General features: G+C 56.8%; 3 protein-coding genes and 1 long non-coding RNA gene across 13 annotated transcripts; 2 read left to right on the plus strand and 2 right to left on the minus strand.

Annotated features, from left to right (window-relative positions):
- Positions 1 to 573: 573 nt before the first annotated feature.
- On the minus strand, positions 574 to 17,639 carry LOC106558271. 7 transcript variants are annotated; one of them, XR_005356017.1, is made up of 7 exons: positions 14,533 to 15,390; positions 13,690 to 13,773; positions 12,406 to 12,556; positions 11,587 to 11,734; positions 7,610 to 7,785; positions 7,090 to 7,292; positions 574 to 2,097 (listed from the first exon to the last, which is right to left on the minus strand). It is a non-coding gene; the product is annotated as an uncharacterized LOC106558271 (long non-coding RNA). The 7 variants fall into 7 exon arrangements; XR_005356020.1 differs by lacking the exons at positions 7,090 to 7,292; positions 14,533 to 15,390 and adding an exon at positions 17,357 to 17,639; XR_005356019.1 differs by lacking the exons at positions 7,090 to 7,292; positions 14,533 to 15,390 and adding an exon at positions 17,110 to 17,639.
- On the plus strand, positions 1,203 to 15,817 carry HMGCL (3-hydroxy-3-methylglutaryl-CoA lyase). 3 transcript variants are annotated; one of them, XM_038531625.1, is made up of 10 exons: positions 1,324 to 1,365; positions 2,076 to 2,149; positions 4,573 to 4,656; positions 6,489 to 6,596; positions 7,665 to 7,760; positions 8,902 to 9,050; positions 11,233 to 11,296; positions 12,726 to 12,914; positions 14,242 to 14,367; positions 15,219 to 15,756. In XM_038531625.1, exons 4-10 carry the CDS (start codon positions 6,528 to 6,530, stop codon positions 15,318 to 15,320), a joined length of 795 nt encoding a protein of 264 aa, XP_038387553.1. In that variant the 5' UTR covers positions 1,324 to 1,365; positions 2,076 to 2,149; positions 4,573 to 4,656; positions 6,489 to 6,527; the 3' UTR covers positions 15,321 to 15,756. The 3 variants fall into 3 exon arrangements, with proteins under 3 accessions (XP_038387551.1, XP_038387553.1, XP_038387552.1); XM_038531623.1 differs by lacking the exon at positions 2,076 to 2,149 and having other exon boundaries at positions 1,203 to 1,365; positions 15,219 to 15,817; XM_038531624.1 differs by lacking the exons at positions 1,324 to 1,365; positions 2,076 to 2,149 and adding an exon at positions 1,410 to 2,075.
- On the plus strand, positions 15,784 to 20,677 carry GALE (UDP-galactose-4-epimerase). Of its 2 annotated transcripts, none has more exons than XM_038531621.1 (11): positions 15,784 to 15,991; positions 18,021 to 18,146; positions 18,293 to 18,408; positions 18,490 to 18,603; positions 18,858 to 19,034; positions 19,262 to 19,375; positions 19,477 to 19,543; positions 19,645 to 19,730; positions 19,810 to 19,887; positions 20,046 to 20,160; positions 20,315 to 20,677. In XM_038531621.1, the coding sequence occupies exons 1-11, from the start codon at positions 15,814 to 15,816 to the stop codon at positions 20,371 to 20,373; spliced, it is 1,230 nt and encodes a 409-aa protein (XP_038387549.1). In that variant the 5' UTR covers positions 15,784 to 15,813; the 3' UTR covers positions 20,374 to 20,677. The 2 variants fall into 2 exon arrangements, with proteins under 2 accessions (XP_038387549.1, XP_038387550.1); XM_038531622.1 differs by lacking the exon at positions 15,784 to 15,991 and adding an exon at positions 16,477 to 16,538 and having other exon boundaries at positions 20,315 to 20,640.
- A 47-nt stretch (positions 20,678 to 20,724) lies between these two features.
- Positions 20,725 to 25,112, minus strand: LYPLA2 (lysophospholipase 2). The gene is made up of 10 exons (XM_038531626.1): positions 24,955 to 25,112; positions 23,524 to 23,626; positions 23,186 to 23,217; positions 22,994 to 23,059; positions 22,485 to 22,532; positions 22,328 to 22,398; positions 22,112 to 22,185; positions 21,936 to 22,037; positions 21,659 to 21,832; positions 20,725 to 21,571 (listed from the first exon to the last, which is right to left on the minus strand). The coding sequence occupies exons 2-10, from the start codon at positions 23,599 to 23,601 to the stop codon at positions 21,521 to 21,523; spliced, it is 696 nt and encodes a 231-aa protein (XP_038387554.1). The 5' UTR covers positions 23,602 to 23,626; positions 24,955 to 25,112; the 3' UTR covers positions 20,725 to 21,520.
- Between the last annotated feature and the right edge of the window lie 771 nt (positions 25,113 to 25,883).

The following is a 25,883-nucleotide window of genomic DNA, read 5'->3' on the forward strand; positions in this document are numbered from 1 at the left end:
CCTGAGGCCTCAGAAGGCAGGAACGGTGCCTTCTACACCTCCCCTGAAAATGCCTGTCAGTGCACTTACCACTTGGCTATCCACCCACCCAGTAGCCACAATGACTGTTCACAAAATGCAAATTTGATCATCTCTCTCTGCTTAAAATCCATCAAATGCATTGCTATTAGGATAGCTGTTGACGTGTTCTCCAAGGTCACTGTTATGTTCCCAGTCAATACATCTTAGTAAGTTCATCCCGGCTCCCTCACTGCTCTGCAGTCATTCAGGCCTTCTTTCCATCTTTCTAAATGTTTTTTTTCAAACATTTCTTTTTTTTTTATTCATTTATGATAGTCACAGAGAGAGAGAGAGAGAGAGAGAGGCAGAGACATAGGCAGAGGGAGAAGCAGGCTCCATGCACCGGGAGCCCGCGGTGGGATTCGATCCCGCGTCTCCAGGATCGCGCCCTGGGCCAAAGGCAGGCGCCAAACCGCTGCGCCACCCAGGGATCCCCAAACATTTCTAATTGCAGCCTACAGTAAGAAATTTATTTTACATTGCAACCTGGTTGGAATATATCACAACAAAAGATTTGCAAAGCAATTCTTAGCTTTACTACTTATGCAATACACTCCAATAGTTTTTATTTTTCTTAGAAAGTTGGCACCCACTTGATTGCTACGACCAATTGATGGAGAACAACATGGATTTTGTAAAACACTGCTCTAAGCCTTCCATTTCTTTGCCTCGGGGTCTTTGCATTTGCTTTACTCTCTGGAAAGCTTTTCTCGTGCCCTCTTCACCTGGATAAATCTTACTTATTCTCAAAGTATGAAATCAAGGATGCTTCTCGCTCACTTGTGCGCTCTCTCTCTCTCTCTCCCTCCCGTCCACTGCCTGCATTTGAATCCTGGAGATGGTGATGGAAGAGTCAACATTTGCGAAGAACTCAGAACAGTGCAGGGCAAATTTCATCTTACTATTGCAAAAGGTACTAATTATACAACTATTTGTGTGACTATCAGTATCTGTCTTCCCACAACGCGCAGACTCTAAATCCTTCGATTATCTTTATCTTCACAGTCCCTAGCCTCACTTTGCCATGGCAAGTAGGAAGCACTCAGGAAAAACGTGAGGGGGAAGGAAGAACTTGCCAGAAAGAATCAAAACCCGGAAGCTGGAAAACAGAGCCCGCGTTGACGTCATCACACCGCCCCAGAAGCCCCGCCCTAAGGGCGAGGACACGCCCCCTCGGCGGTCGGCGGTCGGCGGTCACCGGTCACGTGGGGCTCAGCGGAGGCGCGCGGGGGAAGCTGGGCCAAGATGGCGGCCATGAGGAAGGTGGTGCCGCGGAGACTGGTGGGCTTGGCGTCTCTCCGGGCTGTAAGTGCCCCGGCCCGCCGAGGGGCGGCCCTGCGGGCACCGTGACGGTCGGGGTCGGGGCCCCGGCCCGTGGCGGCTGCTCTCTGAGAGGCCAAGCCGGACAGCTCCTCACGCCACAGTCGGGAGGGCCTTGGAGTCTTGGATCCTTTGTCCCGCGCAGATCCCTTGAGGGGCCCGGGGAGACTGAGGCCTAGAGATGGGGAACGACTTGCCCGGGTCGTAGAGACCTGGGGCGCCATCCCAGGTGTCCCCATTCCGTCCAAGGCTCTTCCCGGCCACCCTGGCGCCTTCTCGCTCTGAGCTTCCGAACTCTCCAAGCTCCTTTGTAGTGAAAATCACGAATAATCTTCCCGTTCCGAGTGGAAAAAAGCAAGGTCCCCGCCCCCCCCTCCGCCTCCGCCTGCGTTTCCAGCCGGTGTTGTGCCTGGGGGACACTGGGAGAGCTACGGCAGCGCCAGCGCCAGGGAGGACTGGGGCCGCGTCTGGCCGTGTGCGACTCCCCTGGAATGGTCCTTCGGGCGTGGGGCCCGGTGTTTACCCCCGCCCCTGCTCAGGGAGTCAGGGGAAGTGTAGCAGAGCTGGTTCCTCAGGGTTGAAGAAATTGTTTGGGCTACAGCTGAAGCTGTGGGTCTTCCAGTGGTGCTGCCACTTTCTAGGTTGAATGACGATTACTTGCTCTCTGAACCTCCGTTTTCTCATGTATGACACAGGTAAACATTGCCCCAGGGTTCTCTGGAAAGGAAGGGAAACGTAGGTAAAGCATCTGACATTGGTTTAGCTCACAGTAAGTGATAAATCATTGGCGTTATTTTTGCTTTAAGTGTAGAAGGAGAGAGAAAAGTAGGAGTTACAAACGTGTGGTGGGGGAACTGACACTGTCGTAGCCGTGGGCCCTTCAGAAAACCACTTTAATGGCTACTAGGCCACCTGCCAGTTGTTAAGGTGTAAAATAAAGATGGTATTTCCAACTTGAAAAACCAAAAAAATTACATGAGATGGTGATGATTATGTGCTTTGAAAAAATTCTGGGTTTAATGAGGTGGTGGTCCTAGGCCCTCTGTGGGTTTACGAGCATAGGCTTGGTATCAGAAACAGATGGTTCAAGGTCAGACTTCTTCACTTGCTAGCTGTGTGATTTTCATCATCTTTCTGAGGCTATTTCTTCCTATATGAAGTTGAGATAATGATAGCCCCTGCCATGTAGGGACTAAACAAGGTACTGATCCTGAAGTTTGCACTGGACTTCAGTTGGTATTAGCTGTTGGTAGAGGTACGCTGTAACTCAGGAGGCCTGGCCTAGGACTTTTGTGGTTAGAGGAGATCATCTAACCACAGAGCTGAGCTGTACAGAGGGAATAAACTAGGTGTTTAACCAAGACCAGAGAAGAATGGGACAGGAAGGTGGTTTACAGGTTAAAAACCAGGGCTGTAGATCTACAATGCCAGGTTCAGATAATGATTGTGACCAGCTAACCATATGTGACCTTGGGAAGGTTGCTTAATCTCTGGGCTTCATGTTTTTCACAGTAAAATGGAGATTGTAATTGTTCCTACCTAATAAGGTTATTGAGAGGATGATATGGATTTTTTTTTAAATTTTTATTTATTTATGATAGTCACACAGAGAGAGAGAGAGGCAGAGACACAGGCAGAGGGAGAAGCAGGCTCCATGCAGGGAGGCCGATGTGGGACTTAATCCCAGAACTCCGGGATCATGCTCTGAGCCTAAGGCAGGTGCTCAACCGCTGAGCCACCCAGGCATCCCTGAGGCAGACTTTAAATGGAGGAGACTCAAAGCCTTTTTTACTGTGTTCAATTTTTGGTGTCCTCTCTCCTCAGACCCACTCCTCATCATCACCCAGCCTATGACTGTAACAGAACAAGTCCTCCTCCATCCCCAAACCCCACAGAGTCCAAGGCTAACTACTCCTCCCCATACCTGGGAAATGCCCTCCCCTCAGGGCAGCTATGCCCTTCCCGCATTTATTGTTTCGGTGACTTTAATGAGTGAGTGCCTGGTTTGTGCCAAGCACAAGGTCACACACAAAGGATGGAACAGAGGTCAAGACAAAGTCTCATAGAGCTTATTCTCATTATTGTTAGTGCTGTGAAGGACTTAGAGGTTTTCTTTAAGGGTAGGGACAGAGGGAGAGGGAGAGAGAATCTCAAGCATGCTCCATGCCCAGCGTGGAGTGCAGTGTGGGGCTCAGACTCACCACCCTGAGATCACGACCTGAGCCGAAATCAAGAGTCAGATGCTGGGACACCTGGGTGGCTCAGCGGTTGAGCACCTGCCTTCGGCCCAGGGCGTGATCCTGGAGTCCTGGGATCGAGTCCCACATTGGGCTCCCTGCATGGAGCCTGCTTCTCTGCCTCTCTGTGTCTCTCATGAATAAATAAATAAAATCTTAAAAAAGAGAGAGAGAGAGACACGCTTAACCAACTGAGCCACCCAGGCGTCCCAGGAATTAGAGTTTTGAAATAGAAAATATTGAGGGTCAGGGGATTGGCAGCTTTACAAAGGGCAGTCAGAGGAAGCCTGTCTGGCTGAAAAGTGAGAAGGAGTCAGATGTGGAAGAGCCAGGTGAAGAGGATTCTGGGCAGAGGGAGCAGTGACCCCTGAGAGGGAGGAAGGCCTTTAGGGCTGCAGTATAGGGACCCCACTCAGGGAGGCTCAAGTGAGGACAAGTAAGGAGCTCACTGGGGGATGTGGGACAGTAGAAACAAGTCATGAGTTCACTGAGATCAGGAACCAAGTGATAAGAACCTTATAGCCCATAGTGAGTCGGGTAAGGTGATGAATCTGGTTTCTGGCTTAAGCATTAGAATGCATGTGTTGCTTTTTACTGAGAAAGCATGAAGCCAGACAGGGCTTTAGAATTTGAACAGTTCTATTTGGGGACTTCTAAGTTTAGGAGGTACAAACAGGTTTGTGAAAGAAACAACTGAAATGTTCAGCTAGCAGACAGGCAGTTGGAAATGGGCCGGTACTGGGAGCATGATTCTCTTGCCCATTCCTCAGTGAAATACTTTGGTTCTTTTTTTTCTTCCTTCTAAAACAAACCAAATGTGAGAGTACATAGTGTTTACAGTGAGAAATACTGCTTCTTGTCTCAGTGAAGGTGGATCCGTTCTTTTAGATTTGTCGCCTTGGAGAATTGTGACAATCTCCTACTGTTACCTCTTGTTTCCTCTTTTAAACCGCAGGTCAGCACCTTTTCTCTGGGTACTTTTCCAAAGCAAGTGAAAATTGTGGAAGTTGGTGCCCGAGATGGACTACAGAATGAAAAGGTAAAGATAGAAATCAACCAAAAGAGGTTTTTTGAGCAGCAAGAGTTGCCTGTGGAGGGCACAGCAGGGATGGACGGAGTTATGCAAGATATGATCACCCCACCCAATACAGAGCAAAGTCAGGGAGGCCAGGCAGGCGCATGATAGTAAAGCAATCTAAAATGGCAGAGCAAAAAGTATGGTGTCCCTGGGTCCATCTCAAGGCTTCATGGAACAGTGCAGATGGTAAAGGCTGCAGGAGAGTAAGGGGAGTGTGAGGGCATGCCTCTCAACTGGTAATTCTAGTTCCATGTAAGGGGACTCATCCAAAGAACATCATGAAGGCCACCTGCAAAGACTTAGCCTTAGAGATGTTCCTCACAGCCTCATAATGAAACAGTTGGAAACCACCTCAGTGCTCAGTGTGGAGAAAGTCCAGATACTTTATTTATTTATTTATTTTAGTCCAGATACTTTAATGATTTCATAAAATGGATTAGGAAGCTGTTACTAATAGAAGACTATGTTAAGTGACTGAAGCAGATTATAAAATAAGATACATTTTCATTAATTTTATTTTTTATGTAAAGAGACTTTATATATCTGTGGGAACATCTGTCTAGAAAAGGATCTAGAACAGTGCTGTTCAGTAGCACTTGCTGTGAAGATGGAAACATTTTAGATGTGAGCTGTTCTGGACAAGTGGCTATTGAGCACTTAAAATATGGCTAGTGTGGTCGGGGAACTGAAACTTTGTTTTTATGTTATTTAAGTTAATGCAAATTTAAATAACCACATGGCTAGTGTCTAATGTACTGGACTACACAGATCTAGAATGTCACATTATCACAGCATTACTAGTGTTATTCTGGGAGATTTTAAGGATTTTCTTTTGTTTGGGGCACATTTTCTGAAATAATTGTACATGATTTTTTTTTCAATCATGTATGATCAAGAGAAGCTTTTTATTTTATTTTTTGGAAAGTCTAGCTATACTAGAGCTTATTGATAACAATAAACTGTAAGTTCTGTGAGAGCAGAATCATGTCTGTTCTGCTTACTGCTGTATCCCTAGCACCTAGCACAATCCATGAAACATGGAAAATTCTCAGAAATTACTTTTGGGATGGATTAAGGTAAAGGAATGGGAGAAAGATTGAGAGGGTTGGGATGGAAGGGCCTGGTGAGAAGGACTTGGAGTTCTTGGAATTTTTTTTTACCTGATACTGTAAGCACTAGGGAGCCATGGAAGGCTTTTGAGGAGAGTGAAACAATTGAGACTGTTTTAGAAAGATTCCTGTGTGGGATGAATTACTAGAGTGAGACCATGCCGTAGTAGATAGGGGAGAATGATAGATTTGGAAAGAGGGATCCATAGAATCTGGCGAGCAGCTAGGCATGGTAGGGGAGGGATAGAAAGAAGCAATAGGTCAATCATGTGAGGACAAAGTCCTGTGCCAGTTAGGAGACAGTAAGGGGGACAGTGTGATACTTTGGGGGCCTCATCTCATAAGACCCAGACAGGGGGTTAGTCCTCTCTGCCCTTTCAGGCCATGGCACATTGCTCTCAATTTGTTTATGATGGGGTCATAAATTAACAGTTAAGAAAAAACTTTTATGATAGAAAAATATTGTTTCCATGTAAATATTAACTCCTTTTCAGACGAGAAGCTGCCTCCACTGCAAAATGCTATCTGGCAAGGATTATGTGTGAATTTGTGTTCATGTTTGGAAGCCGAGATAGTGAAGTGCATGCTGTAGCAGAGCTTTGAACTACCAGGCACTGTATCTAAGACCATTTTATTCCCATCGTTGCTAACCTGTCTTTTCTGGCATTTCTCTCTCCATTACAGAATATTGTATCTACTTCTACAAAAATCAAGCTGATAGACATGCTTTCAGAAGCAGGACTCCCTGTTATAGAAGCCACCAGCTTTGTGTCCCCCAAGTGGGTTCCCCAGGTGAGCCCCAGCCCTCAGTAATAAGCATTTCTCAGATGAAAGAGGTGAGGTTTTGCACTTGCTCTGGAAGTAAGGAGAGGTTGGGAACAGAGGTCTCCAGATCTCTGGCTTGGTCTCAGGTGACTTCTAGTAGCATGGTACAGCAGAAGAACATCACCTGGAAGGCAGGAGGCATGGCTCCTGTCTTGGCTTTGCCCCCGGCTCACTTGGGGACCTTGAGGTCTTTCCCTCTCCGGACTGAGGGTTACCTCTCGGGCCTCTTCTGGATCTGGAAGTCTGGAATCTCTAGCCCTGTCTAGAGATGTGGTGTCTGGTTTGTAAAAGGGAAAGACAGACAACAGCTCTTTCATAGAAACAATCATGTGGGAAGAAAGATCCTGTTTCAGCTGAGTGTTAAGTAACACAGAGTCATTCTCAGGAAGTGGCTGCCAGTGTTGTTACTGCTTATGTGAAGCTGGCAGGATTAGCCAAAGAGAGAAATTGAGGGACTTACTGGCACCAGAGAGCCTTCTGGCCCATCAGCGGTCAAATAGATAGTAAAAGCACGGGGGAGGGCAACCCCAGTGGCTCAGCGGTTTGGCTCCGCCTTCGGCCCAGGGCGTGATCCTGGAGGCCCAGGATCAGGTCCCACGTCGGGCTCCCTGCATGGAGGCTGCTTCTCCTTCTGCCTGTGTCTCTGCCTCTCTCTCTGTGTCTCTGAAGAATGAATAAAATAAAATCTTAAAAAAAAAAAAAAAAAGCACGGGGGAGACACACCTCTGCAAGAGGACTCATTCTCCAATGGTTCTGGACAACAGATTTTGTGATAAAAATGTTTTCTCAGGGCGCCTGGGTGGCTCAGGCAGAAAGCATCTGCCTTCAGCTCAGGTCATGATCCCGGAGCCCCACATCCGGGTCCCTGCTCAGCAGGCAGTCTGTTTCTCCCTCTGCCCCTCACCCTGTCTGTGCACGCGCGTGTTTGCGAGCTCTCTCTCTCATAAAAACAAGACAAAACAAAAAAATGTTTTCTCTACCTGAGCTCTCTGCCTGCCTTGGCAGTGACGTGGCCATGTCTCCTTTGGCTCCCAGATGGCTGACTGTGCTGAAGTCTTGAAGGGCATCCAGAAATTTCCTGGCATCAACTACCCAGTCCTGACCCCAAATATCAAAGGCTTCCAGGCAGCGGTAAGAAACTTGATGGCAGAGGTCCCTGAAATGAGATTGATGGCATTGGTCCCTGTCTTGTCGATGGGCCCTAGTCCCTGTCCTGGGCTGTTTGTCTGAAGTAATGATGAGCACTGTCAGACCTAAGGCAGTCCTGGTCCTCACACCCTCAGCTCTCCGATCTTAACCAGCTACTTAACCTCCCTGAGCCTCAGACTCTGCCTGTAAGTTAGAGCTGATCATAGTACCTAGTGCTGGGAGGATTTCAGAGGATACGATGCACCTGCGTTACTTGCCAAGAGCCTGGGAGAAGGGAAGCACTTAATAAGTATTAGCTCCATAAAAAAAAAAAAAAAGCATTAGCTCCTGTTGTTATTATCCATTCCTCTTTTTTTTTTTTTTTTTTATTTTTATTATCCATTCCTCTTTAAAGAAGGTGCTCACACTCCCCACAGGGGTTGCTAGTATCTGCCTTCTTTCTTAGAGGGTTGGACAAGAACATCATTAGGGATTCTGATTCTGAATTTAGGCAGAAAGCTGTTCTTAAGAGTGATGTCCAGGGTGATGATGGCAGCAGTGCTGGTCTTTGGGGGAAGGCCAAGGGTGATGCTGTTTCTTTAATGGAGATATAATTCACTGTGTTAATTTCCATAAGAAAAAGCTAGGTGGCTTAAAACAACAGAAACGTATTATTTCACAACACTGGAGGCAAGAAGTCTAAAACGTGTTGGTAGGGCTGGGTTCCTTCTGAGGGCCAGGAGGACCAATCTGTTCCATGGCTCCCATAGCTTCAGTAAAGATTGGCAGTTCTTGGCGTTCCTTGGCTTGTATACCTCATTCCCATTCCCGCCTCCATCTTCACTGGCCTTCCCCTCTGCATGTGTCTTCACGTGGCCTCCGTCTTAGAAGGACGCCCCTCATATTGGAGTCAGGACCGCTGTGACCTCATTTTAACTAACAATTTCTACACCCACCCTATTTCCAGATAAGGCCACATTCTGAGGTGCTGGGGATTGGGACTCCTACAGATCTTTTTTGAGGAGGACATAGTTGAGCCCACAGTACTTGTGTATTATAAAATTTGCTGTAAGAAAAGGGCTTTGCCACGCTGGTGTTCCTCAAAGAGAGGAAGGCTGAAAGGAATTCACCGTGCTGTTGGCAGGTTGCTGCTGGAGCGAAGGAGGTGACCATCTTTGCAGCTGCCTCGGAGCAGTTCACCAAGAAAAACACCAATTGCTCCATTGATGAGTGTTTACAGAGGTCCGACGACATCTTCAGGGCAGCTCAGGCCGCCGGTATCCCTGTGCGTGGGTGAGTCAAGACTGCCTTTCCCTCAGTACCATTCTGGAAGGGGGCCAGGCTCTGACTCCAGCCACCCTCCCCCTGCAAACTCCTCATCCGGGCCGCACGCTGCCCACACTCCACATCTTTCCTCAAGCAGCTGTGGTCAAATCCTGGCAGGTGCTTTCTCCAAATTTGGTTTTGGGGTCAGTTCACCAGAGGAATCCAGCAGGACTGGACACTAACTGGGGTTTGTGGAGGCCAGATGAATCCCAGCTCCACCACCTCCTCTTCACGCATGTCTAAAGAGCCCCCTTGGCCTCTAGGTCTCCAACGTCACATCTTTAATGGCAGGAGTGCCAGGCGTTATCCAGCTTGTTATTTAACTGTGACCTCACAGTCTCCCAGCAGGGAGGGCTGTCCTTGCTTCCAGATGACAGCTGGCTTAGGAAGGCTGACCCACTGTCCACACTGCAGCCAGAGTGCTCTTTCAGAAGTGCACATCTGATCATCTCACTCCCTGGTTAAAAACTTGTCAATGACCCCCCAACTTCGGGCTTTTCAACCTGTTTATAAGACCCTGCCTTTCTCTGCAGCCTCCTCATTCACTGTTCCTCACTTTCCAGCCCCAACTCCTCAGCACACTGCATTCCAGCTTGACTGGAACTTTGTTCCTTGTGTCACATGCTCCCACTCTCTCACCTCTGGGCCTTTGCACGTGCTTTCCATAGACTCAGCACTGTCTTGCTCCTATATCCTATTTGCACTAACTCCTGCTCATCCTTCAGATCCCCACGGGGAGGTCAGCTTCTCCAGGGAGCTTTCTCTCTCTCTGGTGTGGTGCCTCTTGTCAGGCTCTCCTGGCCCCCTGGACTGCATGTTGGCTTCTCCCCTGCCTCCTGCCCCTTCTAGACCATGCACCCCACGAGGGCAGAGCCCACATACCAGTGTTCCTGGTGGGCTCCTTCCCACATCACAGGGCCGGGACACTCAGGAAGTGAGGGTGGATGGCTAGGTGGGTGCGTGGGGAAGCAGGGGTCTCTCATGATCCTGACTCCCAAGCCTGTGCTTATTCCTCATCATCTCCCTTGTCCTTGTTCAGCAATGATTGGAGTACAAGGGGCAGAAAGAAGTTTGAGAAAACACCCTGAGATCTTTGAGCCTGAAATTACATGTGTGATGCCTCTCACAGGCAGAGCAGTTTGTAGACTCTGAGAGGCTTCAGTGGGGCCTTAGCTCCAGCAGAGCAGGTAGGAACAGAAGCCCACCAGGACCCAGACATCCAGACTCCTTCCCACAGCTTGCAAGTTGCGGTGATCAGGCCCGTGCCCAGTGGTCCAGCCACAGGCTGTGCTGCTCTGCCTCTGGCTCTCTGTGCCTCTGCCCTTCGTTCTGTGGCTTGAGCACACCCAGGGCCTCTGCACTGTTCTCTCTCTGCCTGGAATGCTCTTCCAGGGACTCTCCCACCACCTGTTCCCCTCCTCAGCTCCCACATCACGGCCTCTGAGGCCTTCCTGGGTCACCCCGGCTCCTGTCAACCTCCCCTAGTTGCTCCTGCCACATCCCCCTATTCTTCCCTTCATTGCGCATTACTCTGAGATCATCGCACCCTTCCCTTTGGTTGCTCTTATCGGCTCTCTCCCTAACTGGAAATCACCTCCGTGAGGATAGGGACCTTGTCCCTCTTGTTCACTGCGTGACCCGGTGCCTGGCACATAGTGGGCAACTCAGTAAATATCAGTTGAATAAATGAGTGTGTGAATCCTTGGGCAGCCCACTGGAGCAGCTGATCCTTGGCCCCAGGCCAACCCAGCCCTTTTGTTCCTTCTTGGGTTTCATCTGTCCTTGATCCATTCCTGTGAGCAGAGGCCCCAGCTGCCCTTGTGGCACATGTTCTGCTTTATCTCACTACCATTCGGCTCAGGTGCCTCCTCACTTTGCCTTCCCTGGCTTCGCTTCTCAGGCCACCCCTGCTTCTGGAGCTAGCGGCCTAATAGCGACCCCCCTGCCCTGCCCTTGCTCTCCACTGCCCCCTCCTGGCATTATGCGGCATTCCCTTCGTTCTGGCTCCGCAGTATTGACTTGGCCTTTCCCCCAGGCATTTGACCTGCCCTACTTCAGGGATGTGTGTCTGTGTCAAACAGCTACCCTGCGTCAGCCCTGCTGGGGAGCTCAGGGGCACTGACACCATCCCTCCCCTGTCCTCCCACAGGTATGTCTCCTGTGTGCTTGGATGCCCCTATGAAGGCAAGATCTCCCCGGCTAAAGTAGTTGAGGTGTGTGTATGTTGGGGCGGGGGTTTTCTGTGGGTTGTTTACCTTGCCTGCCCCTGAGCTTCCCCTCGCCACCCTTTCATGGTGGGTCACTGATGTCATTCCTTCTCCCGCTCCTTCACTAAGAGCCTCTGGGAGCGCAGCCCAGCACCTGCTCCTGGAGTCCCGCCTCCCAGCTTGGCCTGATGCCTCTGAAGCCTTCCCCTCTGCCCCAGCCTGAAAGCCTCTGATTTGGTTTCCAGTCTGGTCCATGGCAGGTGATAGTTGAGGTGATCTGAGGAAGGGCTCCTTACCCCGGCTCCCTGCGGTTCCTCGCGGTGGTCGGAGGGGCCATGGCCTCCGAGTCCTCTGAGCTGTGACCAGGTCAGCACTGGAGAGCGCACCGTGGGAACTGAGTTTGACCAACCCCAGAGCTTACACTGCTTGATTGTCAGTGTCACCCTGCAAATTTGGTGGTGTTAATGCTACTCCATTTCTAAAGCAAGGTAGCAGATTAAATAATTTGCCACATGGCTTGCAGATGGTGACTCTAGGTCTCAACCCCCACTTTACCTCCAAACCCACCTGCTCTTCCTGCACACGGGGTAGCAGCAAGGAGAACATGGTGCTGACTGCGCTCCCCTCCTGTCCCACCAGTCCTCAGTCCTCATTGCCTCCCCACAGAGGCTCACCACAACTCTCGGCTCTCAGAAGAAGCAGTGGAAGCTCCAAAAGGATCAACCCTTTGCCAATGCCCCACAGCCAGGGAGCCGCTGCACTGGGCTGGTACCCTAGTATCTGCTGCTCCAGAGCCTGCTCCTTTGCTGCCGTCTCTGCCTCCACTGGCTGTCCTCAGTCGGCTGCCTGGGCACTGAGGGACTCACTGTTCCATCTACCCGGCACACCTCCATTGAGTGTCACCTGTGTCCCTGGCCCTGTCACACCCTGCACCTTCTCTGGCAGCTCATTGTGGAGGCAGCATCCCCTCAAGTGGGGCATATGCTGCACTGGTTATTCAGTGACTTTCGGGATTTGCAGATGAGCTTCTAAAATTGAAACAGTTATGTACTTCTATTAAAAATATATATCTAGCACCTCAGACCCACGAAATCATAGGTCTTAGGTGAACTTACTGATTCCAGGACTTGGCTCTGACACTGTGTAGGGGCAGTAAGAGTGGAACGAGGTCCAAGGCACAGCAGCAGGAGAGGGCAGGAGGACGTCATGGGGCTGCAGTGCAGGGCCGCTCCAGTGATCAGCTCTGTGCCCTCACGTCTCTGCTTTCTAGTGAGTAGATTGGGGAATATAGTTCCCACTCAGTCGTAAGGAGCCCATGATCTGACAGGAATTTGGGGTTTCAAACAGGGCGATGTTCTACACAGGCCCAGGACCCCTGTGTCTGAGGTCCGAAGAATCCGATATCCTCCAAGTACTTGCTTGCTTGCCTCCCCAGGTCGCCAAGAAGATATACTCAATGGGCTGCTATGAGATCTCCCTGGGGGACACCATTGGTGTGGGAACCCCAGGGGTTATGAAGGACATGCTGTCTGCGGTCATGCACGAGGTTCCTGTGTCTGCTCTGGCTGTCCACTGCCATGACACCTATGGCCAGGCCCTGGCCAACACCTTGATGGCCTTGCAGGTATTCAGGACATGAGTCCACTCTCCTAAAGGGCTTAGTGGCAGGACAGCTAGGTTCATGTGTTCTTTCAGCGAGCGTTCATGCATAGGTGTGTGCCAGGCCCTGGGCTGGCCACGGTGGACACAGACATGTGACCCTGGCCTATGAGAGTGTGTTAGGGAAGACAGGCAAGGGAGTTTCGTGATAATCCCCATGCGTTCTGACAGATCACATGCAGGGAGGAAGCACACGGCCAAGGAAGGCCTGCATCCCAGCAGGGGAGGTCGGAGAACATTTGCCAGAAGAGACCTGAATGAGGCTTGGAGGGTGTGAGGAAGTTAAGCAGTTGGAAAAGGGAAGCAGGAAGCTGACAGCCCTGTGCTATAAGGCTGAGGTGGGGCTTGGGGGAGGATGCACACCTCCGCCTAGTGAGTACGGTGACTGTGCACATGCACGTGGGGAGCCCCCGCAAGGAGACGGGAAGTGGAGAGGCAGGCAGAGGTCACTCCAGGGGAGCCTTTCATGCTGTTCCCAAAGATTGAACTGAGGCTTCAGATTGGGTTTCCTTTAAGGTTTGTTCTTGTGGGCTGGCCACCCCTTAGAAGGAAAGTTCTGAGTGTCTGACCACAGGCTGGGTCTGTGTCTTGGGTCTGACCTTGCTGTCACACTGGTTGAAGTCTGGCCTGTTGTCTTTAGGTTCGCTAAAGCAATCCTGGGCCATATTTGTTTCTTGGTTGGTGTTTTTCCTTTTTTATTTCTTAGTGGGTTTTTTTTTTTTTCTTCTTCTTTCTCTTACCTCCTGGAGGCTCAGGTCTCTAAGCCACGTGATTCGGTAACTTTTTGGGTTTGGTTTCTCCATTGTAGCTGTCCAGGTTAAGGTCTGATGGGGGAGGAGAAAGAGGAACAGTCATAGGGAGAATGGCTGGTGCAGACCCAGGGAAATAGGATAAGCCCCCTGGGCTTAGAGACCCGACCTGAAGTGAGAGCAGCCTCGGCGGGGGTGGTGGAGTGGGTAAAGGAGTCACAGTAAACAACAGGGGTCTGAAATAAATCTCAGCTGTGGGAGGCACTTCCTTTGAGTTTGTGATCCGGAAGGGCCTGAGGAGACCTCTCAGGGTGAGGAGTTGAGCATGGAAGGAATGAGGGAAGATACCCTGGCAGAGGAACCGGTGTCCACAAAAAAGATGGACACTGTTGAACTAAAAAGAGAAACATTAACAGAATCCTTAGCCAAAGTAAAGAACTTGTTGGAATTTCAGGGAGTTGATTGGGAGTTTTGCCGAGGAACAGCTTTGTAGGTTCTGAGCCCCACAATGACACCCATATTTCACCATCCTTGTGTTTCCAGATGGGAGTGAGCGTGGTGGACTCTTCCGTGGCAGGACTTGGAGGCTGTCCCTATGCACGGGGGGCATCTGGAAACTTGGCCACTGAGGACCTTGTCTACATGCTGTCTGGCTTGGGCATTCACACGGTAAGCGCGCCTGCCCCCTAGTGGCGACAGCCCCGAACTGACTGGAACCATCCCTGAAGCCAGAGGACAGAGCTGATGGTTTTGTTTAGGTTTTTTTTTGGTGATAGGGCAGTTACCAGGTAACAGAGAGGCACCAAGGTGTAGGGAAAGGGCCACATCCATGACCTGAGTCCCTTCCCTCTGGATCTTTGTTCCATGTAGAATGAGGGCTGGAGAAGGAGATGGCCCTCCCCAGAGCTCTGTCAGAGTCGGTGAGGGCCCTCGGTGGTTGGAAGCCGTATTGCTTCTGAACTTTGGGACCAGGTGGAACTTGGTTTAAACCCTAGTCCTGCCATTGACAGGCTGTGTGACTTAACAAAGGGCTTCACCTCTGTGGGCCTAAGAAACAGGAATGCTGACAGCACCTCTTGTGGGCCTGTAGTGAGGACTAGGTAGGACAACGGACGCACCTGTGAGCTCCTGTCACGGACGGGTTTTCAGGGTGGCCCTTTCAGGTAGTGTGTCCTCCCCACCTCCCAATCCATGCTGCCTGGCAGTCTTCACTACTTCAGTACACACTTGTCGACGACTGCAGGCCAGGTCCTGTGCAGGGCTCTGGAGATGGGGACTGAACAAGACTGTCGAGACCCCTGCGCTCCCTGGTGGCAGCACCGGACACCAATCCACAGACTAAGGCATCTTCTACAAGGAGAGTCCCATGGGTAACCCCAGACGGCAGGAGGCTGGGCCTTGCAGGCAGGGGCAGTCCCGGCATAAGAGGGACCTGTACTCTCAGTATCACGGTTTTCTGTCGTCTGATATTTCCCTGGGCGTTGCAGGCATGTCATGACCTAGTGCGTTGTTTCTCAAAGGGTGTGAACCTCCAGAAGCTCCTGGAAGCTGGAACCTTTATCTGCCAAGCCCTGAACAGAAAAACCAGTTCCAAAGTGGCTCAGGCTGCCTGTAAACTGTGAATCCCTTTGGGGGACTCTGTGGGAATAGGGGCACACATGAATGATTCGGGAAAGGGCACATGGGAATGAAATGAACAGGAGCAGGCACCTGCCTGGCAGGTCTGCACCTAGGTCTCACCTGCAGAGGGGAGGTGGGAGGTAAGGGACAGGAGCTGCTTGGCCCCAGGCCCTCCCTGCCAGACCCTGGTCAGAGTCAGAAGCCTGAGCGCCTGGGGGCTCCCTGGAACCAAGTTCCCTGGTGCTGAGGCCTCATCTCTGGGTGAAGTCGGTCAGCTAGCTACACAGCCTGACCCTGCTGTGGCCCTGGGGCTATCGCGGAGTCCGGAGAGCACAGGGGCCTGGAGGAGTTGTTCCCAGGCTGGCAGAGGGCCTTTGCGGAAGGGCTTGAGGGCTGAGCTGCTCTGCTGACCACCTGCCAACCCTTCCAAGCGTCTTTGGAAAATGTCCCCTCTGAACATGATGTTTGAACACAGCTTATGTAATTAAAGGTCTGATGACACGGAAGCATGTGGTACTGCTGTTGTGCAGGTGTGTGTGCACGGGGGGGCTACAGCGTGGCGTTCCGGAGGGGCATGTACACGCGATCTCCACTTCCCCGCCCGAGCCCCGCATTCATTCCTGGACACCAGCGGCTGCGGGCCGGCTCGGGCGTGGCCAGGACACCCTGACAGGTGGGGGCGCGGGCGGGGGCGCTGCCGTCGGTCCGTCCGCCGCTTCTGCTGCGCTGTGGCTGCTCACGCAGGAGGCCACGACTGTGCCCCACCTTCCCTCCCGACAGAAGCTCCTCATCTTGTGGCCGGGTCTGGCGGGCAGGGTGCGGGCACGGCGGCCCGGGCGGAGCCGAGCGCAGGCCGCAGCGCCATCCCCCGGGCCTCCGCGCCAACCCGGCCGGGCGCGGGGGCCGCAAACCAGCCCTCCCAGAGCCTGCCTCCGAACGGGCTCGGCGGACACGCAAGGCTCGGGGGGAGGCGGTGCGCGCGGAGCCGGGCTGGTCCGCCCCGCCCTCGGCCCGCGGCTCCCTGGGGCCCGCGCAGGCGCCCTGACGCCGCGGCCCTTGGTCCTCCCGGCGCCCCGTAGCCCGCGCTCCCCGGTGACACGTTTCCTTGGGGGCGGGGAGGGGGCGGGGCCGGGCGGGCCGTCGGCTCTTAAAGGGGCCCGGGCCCGGGGCGCGGGAGGCGGCGCCGCTGGAGGCAGCGCGGGGCGCGCGGTCCGGAGCAGGTTCGGGAGGCGGAGGGTGGGAGGCCTGGCGGGCTCGCGAGGGGCCGGGTGGGCTGCGGGGAGCGAGGGAGGACCTCGGGGGTCCCGGCTGCGTCCTGGGCAGGGTCCCAGTAGGGCGGGCCCTGCGGCTCCCTGCTCCCGCCGCCCTGGCTGGGGCGGCCCTGGTTCATTCATTCCCGACCCGGGGGCTCCGAGCTCGGACCCGGAGAGCCACGGCCCCAATCCCAGCCCGACGCCCACCGCCGCCTCCCCTCCATTTTGCAGACTGGGGACACCGGGGCGGCCACAGCCGAGGGGTCACCCCGCCGGTGGGGGGCGAGGCTGGGCTCACCAGCCTTCCGGCCTCCTGGGGTCCCCCCGCGACCCCTCTGCGGGCTTCCGCCTGGCGGAGTGGGGGTGGGGCGGCCTCGGCGCCGGGAGCAGAGTCCGGCGGGGGGCGGGGGGCGGGGGGCGGGCGAGCTGCTCGGTGCGAGGCTGGCGGGCTGGTTCCCGGCTATCAGCTGTGTCCTCAGGCAGATTCCCTCCCCTCTCTGACCTTAGTATCCTTCTGGGTAAAGCGCCAGCTGCACACCTGCCTCGTCAGGAATCCAGGAGGATAATGCAGAAGCGCCCGCTCCGGAGCCTGGCGCGCAGCGGCGCTCGGTGCAGTGGGCGGGAGTGGACGCCCGAGGGAGAGGGAGGCAGCCGGAGGCAGGCAGGCGGCCGGCCGGGCCCCGCCGAGCCCCGCCGAATGAAAGACCTCAGTGTCTGGAGCCCGGAGTCCTCCCGCGGCCCCCCCACCCCAGCCCGCAGAGTTTGTTCAGGGCGGAGGTGCACACCTGGCAGTGGAGCCGGGACCAGGGCCACGTCTGCAGCGCCCGGCCGCGTGCCGCCTGAGGTGGGGTGGGATCCTCGGCGCCCAGCGGGCAGTGACCCAGCTGGCCCTGGCCCCCGCTGCAGGGTGCGGCCCCCTCCAGGACCTCGGTGCTGCAGCCTGGCACAGCACCCCACCCTGGGGCCGTTGGCTGTATTTCCTGCTTCCTCCCAGCCGACTCTTGAGGGAGAGGAGTCGGGGGCAGCCCGGAGCAGGAAGTCCTCACCACTGGGCGGCTCACACCAGTGAGGGCAGAGGGACTGCGAAGGCCCGAATGCGAGCAGAGCGCCTCTTCCTGGGCTCTCGCTCAATCCCAGGTGCGCTGGGCCTGACGGTGGTGCCTGCGCATCGGTCTCCCCGCCCGTAACGTGACAGGCTTTTCAGGTCCCCTCATTTAATCCTCACCGCCACGTGATGTTTGTACAATAAGCTCCAACTCCTAGAGATGGAAACTGAGGCCAAGAGAGGATAACTGCTCTAAGGCCAGAAAGAGGTGGTATCCAGACTCGGATGGGGGCTGATTCCAGAGCCACCCTATTAACTAGGACATGCTACTGCCTCCCTCCGACATTAGACGGAGGCCCTGAGCAGGCCGTCTCGGCCACCTCCGACACTATATTCTGGACCAGGTACCATGGCAGAGAAGGTGCTGGTGACAGGCGGGGCTGGCTACATCGGCAGCCACACGGTGCTGGAGCTGCTGGAGGCCGGCTATTCGCCCGTGGTCATCGACAACTTCCACAATGCCATTCGTGGTGAGCACGGGGGTCGGGGGCCAGGGCTTCAGGCAGGGATGGAAGGAACCGTGTGTCCCGCCTCCACCTGTGGGTGTGGGTCAGCCTCGTCCCCTGGGAGCCCAGGACCCGTGTCCTCCTTTGATGGCCTCCTCGTGCCCAACCAGGAAAGGGCTCCATGCCGGAGAGCCTGCAGCGGGTTCAGGAGCTGACGGGCCGCTCTGTGGAGTTTGAGGAGATGGACATCTTGGACCAGGCAGCCCTCCAGCGTCTCTTCGAGAAGGTGGGTCCCGCAGGCAAGGGGGCACTACCGAGGGCCAGGCCTGTAGAGCAACAACCTCTGACCCTGGCTCTGCCCCTGCAGCACAGCTTTACGGCAGTCATCCACTTTGCGGGCCTCAAGGCCGTGGGAGAGTCCGTGCAGAAGCCTCTGGATTATTACAGAGTTAACCTGACGGGAAGCATCCAACTGCTGGAGGTGGGACGTGCGGCAAGGGCACAGACACCAGGAGGCCCCCACCAGGCGGGTGTGACAGACACGGTGGATGAGGGCCCGAAGGGGAGGGTCAGGCAGGGGGCCCACGCTGTATCATTTTAGATCCCGGTCTCTACATCTCTGCCTCGATCTCCCCACCTGCAAACCGCAGCCCCTCTCACATGGGGGGGTGGGGGAAGGGACGTGTGAGGCCGAGGCCCCTGACACTGCTCCCCCCGCCCACCGCCGGTGGCCAGATCATGAGGGCCCATGGGGTGAAGAACCTGGTATTCAGCAGCTCAGCCACCGTGTACGGGAACCCACAGTACCTGCCCCTGGATGAGGCCCACCCCACAGGTGGCTGTACAAACCCCTACGGCAAGTCCAAGTACTTCATTGAGGAAATGATCCGGGACCTGTGCCAGGCAGACAAGGTAAGGGCCCACCCTGCCCCAGCCCGGGTTCCACTCACGGACTCAAGGCCTCCCACGACCCTGAGGGTGGGATCCTGAGCACTGCCCACCTAGGCAGAAGTGGTAGGGACTTGCCCACCAATCAGAGCACTGGGTGGACACAGACCAGGCATGGAGGGGGCATGGGGTAAAGAGCTCTGCATTCAGCCTGGACACAGCCAGCGCGTCACCTGACCTGTGTCCCACAGGCCTGGAACGCAGTGCTGCTGCGGTACTTCAACCCCATAGGCGCCCATGCCTCGGGCTGCATTGGCGAGGATCCCCAGGGCATCCCCAACAACCTCATGCCCTATGTTTCCCAGGTAAGGGAGAAGGGGAGGGTCAGGGGATGGGGTGGCCCTAGAACTGAACGGAACAGCTGGTGCCAAGGGCCTGGGAAGAGCTGACCTGACTTCCATCCCAGGTGGCAATTGGGCGACGGGAGGTGCTGAATGTCTTTGGTAATGACTACGACACGGAGGATGGCACAGGTGAGCCCAGGACCATGAGGATCCAAGAGTGGGAGCCAGGGGCCAAATGGGGTCAGACAGACTCTGCTGAGCACCCCCGCACCCAACCACCTCCTCCGCAGGTGTCCGGGATTATATCCATGTTGTGGATCTGGCCAAGGGCCATATCGCGGCCTTGAGGAAGCTGAAGGAGCAGTGTGGCTGTCGGGTAGGGGGAGAGGAAGAGGCGGTCCCAAGGGGGTAGTTAGTCCAACCTGCTCTCTAATGCCGCCCCCTCTCCCGGGCAGATCTACAACCTGGGCACCGGCACGGGCTACTCAGTGCTACAGATGGTCGAGGCCATGAAGAAGGCTTCTGGGCAGGAGGTAGGCCAGCTGCCCCCCCTGGGCCCCCCTCCCATGAGCCTCCCTGATGGGCTCCTCTGCCTGCCTTGGTGCTGGGTGCCTGCACCTGCGTTTCTGAGCCTGGTGGGCAGCCAGGTGGCTGAGGCCAGGGCCAGCTAAGACCACTTCATCTCTGGCAGATCCCATACAAGGTGGTGGCACGGCGGGAAGGCGACGTGGCTGCCTGTTATGCCAACCCCAGCCTGGCCCTCAAGGAGCTGGGCTGGACAGCCGTCTTAGGGCTGGACAGGATGTGTGAGTCTCTGCCCCATCCCCGGCCCCCACCCCGACCCCTGGGAGTCAGGGGCTGGGGGGGCTGACTGGGTCTGAGCATGTCCAACCTAGGCTGCCCGAGCTGGTGGGAGCCCTGCATCCCAGCGTGACCCCTCTGCACACTTGCCCATCACAGGTGAGGACCTGTGGCGCTGGCAGAAGCAGAACCCTTCGGGCTTTGGTGGCCAGGCCTGAGGCCCTCCCCTGCCACGCATAGGAGAGGAGACAAAGGACAGCCTGCTCTCCGGCCTCTGGTGGGCACCCATGGCCTCAGCCTCCCTACCTCAAGCCCCAGATGGGCCTGCTCAGCCCGCCGGGCACAAGGCCCAGCACTGTGCTGGGCAGGAGTTGGGGCTCGAGCCCTTCAGGCTCCAGGAAGCATCGGGACCACCGGAAGCAAACGGGGGAGCAGGGGCCCTGGGAGAGGCACTAATTTATACTGCTCTGAAAGAGCTTCCCAAAGTATTTAAAATAAAAGTTTTTTAACATTGGGACAGAATTCTTGCACGTGGTCACTCTCTACTCCTTGGATAGAATCATCCAGCCTGAGATCTGAAGCAATTTAATTTTATCGGAATCCAGGACACAACAAGAAAAACACCCAAAACCACATGGAGACAGAAGACGAGACACAACTCCTCCCCCACCTCCCCCCTGGCCCTAGAGTGGGGACGTTGGGGGGCGGGACAGCTGGGGGAGACCTTGAGCCTCAGTCCAGCCCAGCAGGCTCCAGGCCTGTGGGGAGCTGGGGGGGAGGGGGAGGCAGGGCCCACCCCCACGTTGGAGAGGCTGAGGGAAGGCCCCCCTGGAAGGACTGCCCCCTCCCCAACACCCCTGCCGAGGGACAGGTAGCCCACAGCAGCACGAGGGCCCAGGGCCATGGACACATTCATGATTGAGAAGCAGCTGGAGGGCAGGAGAGACAAACGATTATCTGGGCAGAATCACTTGGGGGAGGAGTGGTGGGTGGGGCCTGGAAGGGCCCCATGGGCCAAACCCTGAGGTCACAGGAGGGGGCCCAAAGCGGGGCTAGTGAGTGAGGTCCTGAGTGAGTGGGTCAGCGGCTTGGGCCCCTTTCTCCCGCTGCCTACAGCCCCTCCAATACTGCTGCCAGGGGGGCCCCGCCTCCAGGGACACGGGAGAAGGGCGGCCCACCCCCTGCTGCAGACAGCCAGGGGGCTGAGGCCTGGTCAGGCCTTGGCCCGCCTGCCCCAGAGGCTATGGGAAGAGGACAGGTCAGGGATGGTGGGGACAGGGGCTCGACCGGCTCAGATCCAAGATGGTGCCGTGCGTGCTGGGTCCCCAGGAGCTGGGGGAGTGCGCTGGAGGCCAGCGACTCTGGTTAGACAGGAGGCAGCAGCTTCTCAAGAAACTCCTTCACCGCTGCCATCTCCTGGGGGTGAGGCGGGACTGTGAGAAGCTCCCAGCTGAAGGGAGGAGGGAGAGGGCTGGGAGTAGGAAGCGGCCCCTCATCACTGACCTGAGGACAGGAGCTGTGCATGACACCTGGGTAAGTCTTGAACTGGACCCTGGCAGGTGTGACAACGGACCGGAGCTTCTCAGCCGTCAGGGCCCCAAACCGTACTGGAACCATGGGGTCCAGCTCCCCATGGCACTGAAGGATGGCCAGGTCCTTGGCGCTGCCATTGGCTGCCTGTGGGCCAGACAGGCCCCGGAGGGCAAAGCCAGTGCTTCGGCACAATCCCCAAACCACGAGGAGACTCCAAGGGCAGGAGTGGGGCCATGGAGACACTCACCTGGGGGAAGGCCCGGTGCAGAGGCAGCCAACAGCTCAATGCCACGATGCCAGCCAGAGGGTGGGGACAGGTAAGGGCCGTGTAGAGGGACAGGGCCCCACCCTGGAACAGAGAATGAGAGGTCATGAGGGCACAGTTGTTCACCTACCTCCCCCACCCTCTCTCTCTCCCCTCACCTGTGAAAAGCCTCCCAGGACAATTCGGTTGGCAGGGATCCCATTCTTCATCTCATGCTCGATCAAGGCCTTGACTGGAGGGAGGGGGCATGACTGAGTAGGGGAAAAGCTGCTGGGGGTCCGGGGAAGGAGCCCGATACTGCCCAACGCTTTCTTGGGGTTGGGAGGGCGGTGGAGGGGAAGGAGGGTGGATGCTGAGGAGGGGCTGGGCCTTACTGTTCTCTGCTGCCTTCTTGATGCCAGCCTCGTCCTCTGGGGCATCTGGACTTAGCCCCATCAGGTCAAACCTGGGAGAGGACAAGCGTTGGCTCCTGGAAGACCCGGGCCAGCCCCCGGCAGTTCTCAGCTCCCATCCTTCCCCCTGCCAGCTTACCAGGAGGGCATCACCATCTTCATGTTGAGAGTCACAGGGATCCGGGGTCTGGGGGAGGGCAGCGAGAAGAGCCATCAGGCACAGAAGGGATGAGGAAGCCACAGCAGCGGAGAGCAGGAGGGGGCAGGGTAGCCCCTGGGGGCCCCTCCCAGCAGGCAAGGCCTGTGTTTAAGGTGTTGCCAGGCAACCTGCCACGTGGGGCTGGAGGCTGTGGTTGGGGCACCAGCAGAGAAGCAGAGCCGGGTACTCGGGTGTGACAGGGTTCCCGCTCAGTCGGTGAGTACTTGGGGAAGGGGCACAGGATCTCCTGGCTCTAGGAGATCCCTGGCCGAGGAGGGCCTCGGGCTGGGGGCGCGAGCTCCTGGGAGGGAAGGCTGAAAACGGTGCCTCCAACTGCCCTGGGCCCAACCGCAGGCTGTAGCTGACAGGAGACGACAGGCCTGAGACCACAAGACCACCCCATAGCTGATCCCCATCCTCAGCCCCTCCCTTGCCAGGGTGACACTCACGCATGGGGACAGATGTACTTGACGTGAGGGAGCCGGATGGTGGAGAGGGCGTCAGCCCAGCTGTGCCTGTAGGAAGGAAAAAAGGCACCGGTGTACAAAGGGAGAGATGGAGGGTGCAGGTCCCTCCAATCCTGCCCTCTGGGCCCTCCCCCACCTCCCCCAGGAACACCCCTCCCTCCCCAGCTCACTCACCCTGTGTCTCCAAGTCCATGTAAAAAAATAACCTGAAAAAGGGTCAGACATGGGGAGGTGGGAAGAGGGCAGTCATCACGCTGCTCTCATTCCCCCCCCCCAGTCGTCCTCCTCCAACTTTGGGCCACCCCTCAGTGCCGCCAAGGACCTGGGGCTGGGGGTGCGGAGGGAAGGACCGTGGGAGCGGCCAAACCGGCTATTAACCCGTTGCCGCCTGGCTTCAGATTCCTCCCTTGTCAACCGTACCACCTCCATTTTTCCCCACACCCCTTCCAGCCAGTCTCCCTGGCTGGCCTGGGGGCGGCCTGGGGGCTGCCTGGGGAGGAGAGGACCCTTACCGCGGCCGTTTCCCGCTCAGCTCCAGACACGGTGGCAGCATCGGTGAGCAGGGGCACAGACATGGTGTTACCACACATACACTGCAGGCTCCACGGCTGGGGCCTGTGCAAATTTAGGGGAGTGGTCAAGAGCAAGAGCAGCCAGGAGAAGAGCCTCAAAGCCAGGGCCCACTCAGACTGTCAGCGCCCCCCTGCTCCCTGGACTCTGTCCTGGGCACAAAGGAAAGGCAGGCAGGAAGTCTCGGGCCAGAGCAGGTAGGAAGTTTGCCTCCATTCCTGGGCTGAGAAGCAGAGGAAGCACCCTAGTGTCCCTGATTCTGGCCCCGCACACAGCCGGCGCTCGCTGGAGACCAGGGGGGCAGAGGGGAGCTTGGCCGTGGGGGAGGGGAGCCAGGGCACCCCTTGCGGTCATCCCCCCCAACTGCCTCCTCCCTGCTTTCCAAGCATCACGTCTCTAAGAGAGCCCCGGGTTCCCTCCCGCCCAGCTCCCAGCGCTGCTGGGGAAAGAAGGGGAGAAAGATTTGCTTTCAGCCCCTGCCCCCCACCCCCACCCCATTTTCTCCGGCTCCGCAGGCTCCCCAGCCTCCCCGGCCTTCACAAGCAGTTTCTGGCTCGGCCATTCCCAGGGCCCCCGGGGGCGCCCATGTCCCCAGGAGGCGCGGACTCCGGCCCACCGCGCACCCCCTAACTGGCGGCCCACGCCCCACTGAGCGGTGCTACCTGCTGCTGCTCGTGCCCGCGGAGTCCGGCCCGGCCCCCCAGTCCGACCACGCTCCGGGACTCCCAAACACACAAAAGAACGTGCGGCTGGCTGGCTCCTCCCCATCCTCAGCATCCTCCCGAGTCCCCCGGGGCTCGCGCCCCCGGCCCCGAGGCGCCCCCGCCCCTCCCGGACCCCGAGCGCACCTCTGCACGTGGATCCCTCCCCTCTGACCCCGGCGCCCTCTCCCTACACGGGGATTCCCCCCCCGCCTCCCCGGGAGACTTCCACCTCTCGCCGCGGGGTCCCCGCTCTCAAAGTGATGCCTTCCGCGCTGCCCGGGGCGGGGGAGCTCCTCACAGTCACACACTCGCACCCGGAGCCCGAGTCCCCCTCTCTCCACGCGAGAAACGTCCGCTCCGGCCAAAGGTCGCCCCCTCCCGACCCCGGGCCGGGCCCCCGCTCCTGCCCACCCGGGGCCGTCTGCGTCGGACCCCGGGAGCCCCAGCCCCGCCGCGGGCCCTTCCACTCGCGCCCCCAGCGCCCCCCGCCACGGCCGGACCCTCCTCGCCCCTCTGCCCGCGAGTCCCCGAGCCGGGCCGGCGCCTCCTCGCACCGCGCTCCCCACCCCCACCCCCGCCGCCGCGCTCCCCTCCCCGCCCGCCCGGCCCCCGCCGAGCGCCCGCCCGCCCCCGGCAGCCCCCTCCGCCGGCGGGCCCCGGACCGGGTACCTCCACTCCCTGGGGCTTCCGAGACCTCTCGGGCGAGTCTCCTCTTTCTCCCGCACAGGCACACACTCTTCCCCCTCGGCCGCCCCCGCCGGAACTTCCGCTCGAGTCCCGGGAACCCAGCCATCGCGCTGCCGGAAGTGGCCTGGCCAGCGGTACGGAACCCGGAAGTGGGCGTCGGCGACCCGCCAGACGCGAGCTGCCATGTTGGGAGCGGCGGAAGCCCTCGGGTGGCCTGCGGGAGCCGCGCCGCGCGTCGGTGGCTGCCGCGTGCCGCCACCAGCCGTGCGCCGCCGGGGGGGACGCCCCCTCACACTGGCCTAGCTTCGCAGGGAGCCCGCGCGGGACGGACGGCCGCCCGCGTGAAGACGTCGGCCCTGGCCGCCCAGTCCTCGTCCTGCTCTGAGGAGGAGGAAACTGGCGCTCGGGGCGGGTAAGGAAACAGCAATCTCGGGATGACTCTAACGCTGTCTCCGCACCTGCTTCCTGAGTTACAGTACGCTGATAAACCCCACCCCGCCTGCTTCACAGCTCTGCTGCGAGGCTCACATGAGGTCAGCCTGGAAATTACAGTGTGAGGACCGGAGACCTAAAAAGGACCCCGGGAAAACAACGCAGGTCACATCAGGGCAGCTGGACAGGCAGGGTTGTCTCTGCCCTCGAGCAAGACCATGTGGACGGTGCACCACGTATCAATGGGCTCCTGTGAAGAACAGAAAAGGCTTCATTTTGTTCCCATTTTGCTCCTTGCTGCACTGCTAACAGTGGAAACGGGCTCAGGGTCCACAGAAAGGCTGGAAGGGGAAGCGAACGGAGATGACGGGCTGGGGGCATCTGCGAACAGGAAACGAGTGATTCTGGTACCTCACCAGCTCAGGACTCCCTCCCACTATAACCTACGGTAGTTTTCTTTGAACTGAAAGAAAACGGTA

This window comes from Canis lupus, chromosome 2, assembly GCF_011100685.1.
Source record: "Canis lupus familiaris isolate Mischka breed German Shepherd chromosome 2, alternate assembly UU_Cfam_GSD_1.0, whole genome shotgun sequence".
NCBI lineage: Eukaryota > Metazoa > Chordata > Mammalia > Carnivora > Canidae > Canis > Canis lupus.

Excerpts from the sequence above, each read along its gene's own strand:
- HMGCL (XM_038531623.1), top strand. The coding sequence starts at position 1,306 with ATGGCGGCCATGAGGAAGGTGGTGCCGCGGAGACTGGTGGGCTTGGCG. Across the intron at positions 7,761-8,901 it reads TCAAAGGCTTCCAGGCAGCG|GTTGCTGCTGGAGCGAAGGA; the intron begins GTAAGAAACTTG and ends TGCTGTTGGCAG. Across the intron at positions 14,368-15,218 it reads CTGGCTTGGGCATTCACACG|GGTGTGAACCTCCAGAAGCT; the intron begins GTAAGCGCGCCT and ends TGTTTCTCAAAG.
- GALE (XM_038531621.1), top strand. The coding sequence starts at position 15,814 with ATGACACGGAAGCATGTGGTACTGCTGTTGTGCAGGTGTGTGTGCACG. Across the intron at positions 18,409-18,489 it reads TCCAGCGTCTCTTCGAGAAG|CACAGCTTTACGGCAGTCAT; the intron begins GTGGGTCCCGCA and ends CTGCCCCTGCAG. Across the intron at positions 19,035-19,261 it reads ACCTGTGCCAGGCAGACAAG|GCCTGGAACGCAGTGCTGCT; the intron begins GTAAGGGCCCAC and ends TGTGTCCCACAG.
- LYPLA2 (XM_038531626.1), bottom strand. The coding sequence starts at position 23,601 with ATGTGTGGTAACACCATGTCTGTGCCCCTGCTCACCGATGCTGCCACC. Across the intron at positions 23,218-23,523 it reads CTGAGCGGGAAACGGCCGCG|GTTATTTTTTTACATGGACT; the intron begins GTAAGGGTCCTC and ends ACCCTTTTTCAG. Across the intron at positions 23,060-23,185 it reads CATGGACTTGGAGACACAGG|GCACAGCTGGGCTGACGCCC; the intron begins GTGAGTGAGCTG and ends TCCTTCCTACAG.